The sequence below is a fragment of the Triticum dicoccoides genome, chromosome 3B, assembly GCF_002162155.2.
Source record: "Triticum dicoccoides isolate Atlit2015 ecotype Zavitan chromosome 3B, WEW_v2.0, whole genome shotgun sequence".
Classification (NCBI taxonomy): domain Eukaryota; kingdom Viridiplantae; phylum Streptophyta; class Magnoliopsida; order Poales; family Poaceae; genus Triticum; species Triticum dicoccoides.
The window spans coordinates 790,339,694-790,347,009 of NC_041385.1; the positions used below are offsets into that span (position 1 = coordinate 790,339,694).

The following is a 7,316-nucleotide window of genomic DNA, read 5'->3' on the forward strand; positions in this document are numbered from 1 at the left end:
CTTTGAGTCGGAGACGATTATATAATTCTGAATCATCAAGTCTTCTGCAAGAGCCAATGCTTCTCTACATACCATCACCTCGAGTGTAGCTACATCAATGACCCCCCCAGACAACGATAAAGGAGCTGCCCAAATACCGTCCACAGTCATCTTGGCACACTGCAGATGTTGTTCGTCTGATCTCGTACTTTGCCACACTTGCAAAAACATGGATTTTTGCAAAACCTCGAGGTGGCTCCCTAGGCCTTGCCACTATTCTTATAATCTTAGCTGGTGCCCTTATTTCCTATTGTGTTGTCATCTCCAGTTCTACTATAAATCTTTTAATGAACTCATATGTAGCCTAGGGGCTTCGATAAACCTCTTCGTGTATCCATAAGGTGACTGATAACTTAACAAATGAATCATGTGATAAAGAATCAATCATGGCAAACAGCTACTGCTTGGCACTCGGTTCAATTGTCTCGCATAACTGCTCCGCCAAATCACCATCAACAAGTGAACAAACACACCTCACCATATTGCACCCGGGAAACGAGTGTCTCCAGGAGTTAGCCACGCCACAAAGAGCACAGGTGCTAGTAGTGGACATTTTCCTATGAGCTTGTACGTCTTCGGTTGGCAATGAGTGACTCGCTAGTATCCAAAGGAACATACATATTTTTCCTGGTACGGGTGTTTCCATAATAGCTTCCACGAGGCCACATCTCTATCAGTACTAGAGGAACCATCGATCCAAGCTTCCCGCCCGTACTTTGTAGTGATCATCATCTTGTACGCTGATCTCACAGTGTAGTAGCCAGTGCCACACCCAGCTATCTTGTACCTCACTTGTATAGATTGGGATATTAAGAATAGATGGGATATCAATTGGTAAACACACCTCTGATAGTCGCTCAGTGTCCCATCTTGTGGCTGTATGGTCAATAAGATCCGTGGCAAGCAAAGGTGGATTGGTTACCCGACATTCATATCGGCCCAACATGACGTCCCTTGGAATCCAATTGTCTTACCATATATGAGTTGAAGCTCCGTTGCCAATTCTCCGAATCAATCCCCGCTTGAGTACGTCACGCCCTTCTACTACTGCCCTCCAAATCTGGCTTGAATGATTACCCAATTCTGCATTCAAAATCGAGCACGAAGGGAAATGTACTGCCTTCAAAATTCTTGCACCGAGTGATTTTGGGTTTTGTAGAATGCGCCACGTTGTTTTTTTAGTATACCACGTGTCATTTATTCATGAGCAGAATTACAAACCCACACATAGCCACAATCAAGAGACATCCAGAACACACACAGTACAACACTTTGCAAGAAGAAACCTATGAAAAAATTGCAAAGAAACGCTTGGGGATCCTAGAAGCAAAACAACCTGATGTCGCCGCCATATGCCTTCGTCGCAAAAGCTTCGTCGGACAGAGGGAAGACACCAACTTGCCCAAGATAGAATTAGTGCCATAAAAGACAAAGCTGCGTTGTGAGTCGATGAAGCAAGCCGCCGTGCGGCCTGAGACCTTGTGGCTCGTCGATCGGGATCATCCCCACACTCTTCTATCCACGGCTTCGCTACACTCATCCAACAATATTGGAGAGAAGATCCGAAGCCGCTATCCTACAGCCCCCTTTCTTGTGCCGAACCGGCCGTCTTCCAGATCAGATCGCCGTCGTCATTCCCGAAAGAGATAACACCAGCGACCCCGCTGCATGGAACGAGGCCTCCAATCCCCACCACGGCGCGCGAGCAAGCACCATCACAGCGAGGGGATCGAAGCACATAGGGCCTCCACCGAGTTGCTGCCGCCACTGCACCAACCAGGCTTAACCACCTGCCCAACCAGATCCATTTCCGATGACAAAGAGGAGCACCTCGAAGAGGAATTTTTGTAAATACCCTTGTGAATCCAGAGGAAATTTATTCACCGCCGTCACAGCCACCACCGGAAATTTATTCACCGGCCCAAATTGCACGGTCTAGGCCCAGTTTAAACCCACCAGAGGACACAAGTTATTAGCCCCCAAAAAGAAAAACCAGAGGACACGAGTCAAGCTCAAGCGGGTCTCTTCCCTTCTTGGCCCTCTCCTCTCCCGCTCCCAACCACCTCCTAGCTAGACTAGGGTTTTACTTTCCCCTCCGACAAGCTTTTTCCGGCGCACCACCATGACGGTCGCCGAGCTGCAGGCGGAGCTGCTCTGCGCCCAGCTCGAGGAGCAGAGCATCGAGGTGATCCCCCATTCCGACCCCTCCCCCTCTCCGATTTGGCGCCCTGTTTAACTGAAAAATCATCTCCTCGCATTTCAAAGATAGTAATAATAAATCTTCGCCTCTCTTGCTCGTTCGCCCCTGGATCGGCGTGTTCCGTTGCGGTCCTGGTGTTATATACTGTTGGTTGTTGCATTTTCTTAACTTGTCCACACAATTCCAGGTTATGTTTGTCCTCTCCAAGCCAGATGTCTTCAAGAGCTCAAACTCAGATACCTACGTCATGTTCGGGGAGGCCAAGATTGAGGACCTGAGCACTCAGCTGCATTCACAAGCGGCGGAGCAGTTCAAGGCGCCGAGCCCAAGCGGCATCATCTTGAAGGGCGAGCCGTCCATGGCAGCAGCCCATGACGACGAGGAGGTTGATGAGACTGGTGTTGACAAGAAGGACGTTGAGTTCGTGATGACGCAAGCCTCCGTGCCGAGATCCAGGGCTGTGAAGGCGCTCAAGGATGCGGGCAGCGACATCGTCAGCGCCATCATGGAGTTGACTAACTAGGTAGGTGCCCGTAGGTGGAATTGTGTCCTGATAATAGGGTCTTGGATAGCAAAGCAGTCTTTTGGTGTGCCATCTTGAATGTTGCAGTTGCGGGATTGGATGTTCTGTCTCTCTGTTGAAACTAGCACTGGGATGTAGGTTTCGTTGGTGTTTTAAACATCTGATGATCACAAACTGCTTGCTCTTTATGGGAAATATCTGATTCGACTGTGCCAAATTTTGCTACAACTGCATGTCACTCTGTTTTGAGACAATATGTTCGTTCTAGTTAGCTTTTGAATTTTATTCCAGACTACAACCACTGAGATTTTGAGACGAATTTGCTGTTTGTTTGGCCACATGGATCAAAATAAGTGGGCTCCTTCATCTTGCGATAGAGCTGGAGTCTGTCATTGTTGTGTTGCAGCTTTGCCGGCGAGGATTTGCTGTCACTGACAAGAGGAACACCTTCACAAGTCTTGGGATATGTTTGGATCTTGACCAAAGTGTAGCTTATCAAAGTTCTGTGCTATGACTAAAACATGGATTTATAAATGGATAGTTGCCAAGTTTTTTGTCATAATAATACCTTTTTGTGAACCCTAATTTGTTTTTCTACCAATGTTCTAACTTAACGGGTAACAAAATTTCTACCAAATTTCTGGCTAGGTCGTGTTTGGTCTGATTCGTGTAAATGCGTTGTTTTTTCCTTTTCAGTTTCGACGCTGAGTTGTGATTGTATTACTTGAAAGAAGAGAACTGTGCTGGTTGCCTGCCTGCTTTTTGTGCTGTGTGACTTTTTGTGTCTTCTGCTGGTTCGCTTCCGCCCATCTTTCTCGCCCTTTCCCTCTGTTCATTCGTCTTGCCTCGTGCGCCCCTCTCTCAAGCCTCGACTACCTTACACACCCCCACCAGCTGTTGGCTAGGAGCGGCACTGCGATTCCAGTGACCAATGATGCATCGTCCTATGGGTAGGTATACTCCCTGTCCGCATTCTCCCTCTTTGCTCGCGTATTGTAAAAATCTAGGTCTCGATTCTGAATGCGCATAAACCCTAGGTTTTCACGAGGCGTGGTTGCAGTTGAGAGGGAAGAGAGGCAAAAAATTGTTTCATCCTTCATCCAGTTTGTACAACTTGCAATTTCCGGTCCACTTTCAGTTTCTGTATGTGGCTATATGGCTATGGAGTGGTTTTAACTCATACCACAATATCTTGTGTGAATGCATTAGTGCTACCCATGCCTTTCCTCCTCGCAAATACTTTGTTACTGCTCATGGCTAAGAAACATACGGTTCTTTGAGACGATGTGTTTCCATATGCCTCCCATTCATATGTCATAAATGGTTACATTGATCCAACCCATCGTTTATTGTCACTGCACTCTCTTGCTCAGGAGCCTCGACTTTGTTCGTGTTTGTTTGGCTGCTAGCACTATCCCCATAACATAGTTAGAGGCTACAAAGGGAATATAGAGAGCAGTGCATCCTTTATAAGAGTCGATCATGCTTACGCAGAGGAAGGTTGGTGAGCACATTAGCTACCCATCAATTAATTTTGTGCCCAGGTCCTAGAGTCTACTTCAATCCCGAGCCTTAATTTCAGTGGCAAGTGGAGGCTGGAAATGACATGCCATCCATCTTTGCATTGATAGAATAGCCTAATCCATTCTTTCTTCTTTGTAGCCTCTGTTTTTCTTTGTAAATCTTATCCCCATGTCAATTAACTCCAAGCTGAATTCAACATGCCATCTTGCACAACAGAAAATCTTAACATGATGGTGCTTGCTAGGTGAAACTTGTAGTTAGCATTTGTCGTTGGCGGGTCTGGAGCCTTCAATCCCGTCATCGTGTTTTTAGCGTCGCCATTGGTGTAACATATTTTAATAGAAGGAAGCAAAAGGTTTTTACAAGAAGCTCATCCCCATTACCATCAATAGGCTAGAGCGCGCGTGCACACACGCACGCACGCACTAGTTACTCCACGAATTACTCTTTAAGATTTGACCCCCCACCTCCATGGCCACCTCAATCCAATAAATGGTAGAGTGAGGTAACCGCATTGATCTGTTGATGCATATTACCAACCACTCAAGCGTTCCTCAGTTTCCAAAGAATCCATGCAACCGAGATCACGAGCAAGTGACAACCTTTTATGATAATATTGGGTAGCAAGCCTCTGGATCGAACCCACCAATCTTCATGAGTTTCGTCAGTGTTTGGTGCAATAGTAGAAGGGTAGACTTGTATCAAGAATGCTTACCTGATCCTCATCTTGAATTGGAGGTTTTATTCGTGTTTCGTTTCAAACTATTGGCATGTAGGTTTTATAGGCCTTTTAATGTCTGACGATGTGTTCTAGTGGGAATGTAAATTTGCAGTTTCATAACTTTATGACTTTTGTTTTGAAATGCAGGTTGCATTGCTTCTCCATGTATTTGAAAATGTCATTTTACCTTTTGGATTTCTTCCCAACTTCAAGTATTGTTGTATGCCGAGACAAATTTTCAGTACCCTCCCTTCAAAATCATAAATTTTGCAGAATACTTGACGATCATATACTATATTTTTCATTATGGAAATTTACATAGAATGACAGGAAAATTGAGGATTTTCTCTGAGTAGTCTTGAAAAGTCAAGGAGCCTTGTAATCTGCATCTATGGTGACAAGATTGTGGGGAGCCGACACCCGCACTCTATATCTCTCCACCCAGTTGGCCCCTCCCTTTCTCTACCCTACTAACCTTAGCAATATAACCAGTGGCGGAGCTACATGCAATGCTGAGGGGGCCATTACCCCCCATCTGTAGCATATTTTCTGAAGGAAAAAAAATTAAGAGCCTTAAAATAAAAAGATTGTTCTCATTTGGCCCCCCTAAGGTGCATATTTTTCCTTTGCCCCCCCCCCCTTTGAATCTCCGCTAGCTCCACCACTGAATATAACTCCTCCAATGGTTTGTTCGACTCGTCTCAGTATTGCGCTAATATTTCCTAGTGGCTCGGAAATGTGTGATGTTGAGCTGTTTCTACACCCATGTTGATTGTTGTAAGTAATGTTTTCTTGCTATCTGAAGAGTCTCGACCGCGTTCAATTTAGTTTGGGTGCTAGTACTGTCCTGATAAGATAGGCATGCCACTACAGAGGTAGTGCATCCTTTATAAGGGTGGGTCATGCTTACATCTGCAAGGTTGGTGAGCGCATTAGCTAGCTATCCATTCATTAACCCCATACAAAAAAATTATTAACTGGTACAACTAAAATTCAATATTAAGGTGCCTCATATCAATGGTTCCGCGTCTAATGAAAACTCAGAGCTACCTTTTAAATGATAAGCGAAGTGAGATAATAAGTTAGTCATTGTTGGTGGCCAGTCGGTGTCACTGGCAGGTGTGGCAGCACTAGTGTTGGGGTGAGTCAAGTCTAGCCGTGGTTCCCCACTACCTGGGGTACCTGCAGCTTTGTTCCAATTTTTTGTCTCCAAATGAAATGCATGTCACTCATGTCCAAGGTAGTATGTAATTCTACGGTTGTGGTTTCTTAGAGTTATGTTTTGGTCCTTCCTTGGAATGTTGCTAACATGGGCATACCAACTTTCCAATCAAGTTCATTTATTACATTACCCCTGAACCAGTGCCTTGTGAGGGGATGCACCCTGAAATGAGAGAGAGAACTAATGTTTGAAATAGTGTTTCTATGGCAACGCCAAAAAATAGAGCGGGGACTACGACGCTCGCTCTCTATCCATTGATCAGGGCTGAAGAGGTAGAGAGGCAAACATTGATCCATTTTGTACACAATAAACTTCCTTTGTTTTTCCTTTAATTCACGGTCCACCTTTATCTTGGTGGTAGCTTTGATCTGATATGCACTGCTGGGCCTTAGGCTTTCACCCGAAGACCTAAGATCAATGAAAAAAATAGCGCGCTACAGCCAAATAGAGGCGATCTCCACATCAGCGCCTCCAAGGAGGTTAAACGACGTCCACGGATGACAACGCTGCCGGCTGGTAAAAGCCGAGCGAGCTTTCGCTCGGAGCACCACCCAACACCACACCCACAAGCACCGCACTTCCGCTAGCCCGCAGACCTCCCATGACGTCGCTGCGCCGACCACACATGGGAGCCACCACAAACCTCCAGCGCCCACCAGGCACATAGACCACCAAGCTTCTAGGAGGTGGGCTGCCACCCCACCCTCACACGTCGGAAGGACACCAAGCCGAAGCCATTGATACGTCTCCAACGTATCTACTTTTCCAAACACTTTTGCCCTTGTTTTGGACTCTAATTTGCATGATTGGAATGAGACTAACCCGGACTGACGCTGTTTTCAGCAGAACTGCCATGATGTTGTTTTATGTGTAGAAAAGAAAAGTTCTCGGAATGTCCTGGAAATCCACGGAGGCACTTTTCAGATTTAATAAGATTTTTTGGCGAAAGAATCAAGGTCAGGGGGCCCACGGGCTGTCCACGAGACAGGGGGCGCGCCCTCCTATCTCATGGGCCCCCCGGACCTCCTCCGACCTCAACTCCAACTCCATATATATCGTCTCGGGGAGAAAAAAAATCAAGGAGAAA

At 46.0% G+C, this 7,316-nt stretch overlaps 1 protein-coding gene across 1 annotated transcript; it reads left to right on the forward strand.

Moving 5' to 3' along the window:
- The first annotated feature begins 2,161 nt into the window (after window positions 1–2,161).
- Window positions 2,162–3,042, forward strand: LOC119280049 (nascent polypeptide-associated complex subunit alpha-like protein 1). The gene is made up of 2 exons (XM_037561047.1): window positions 2,162–2,216; window positions 2,305–3,042. The coding sequence occupies exons 1-2, from the start codon at window positions 2,162–2,164 to the stop codon at window positions 2,760–2,762; spliced, it is 513 nt and encodes a 170-aa protein (XP_037416944.1). The 3' UTR covers window positions 2,763–3,042.
- Window positions 3,043–7,316: the final 4,274 nt, after the last annotated feature.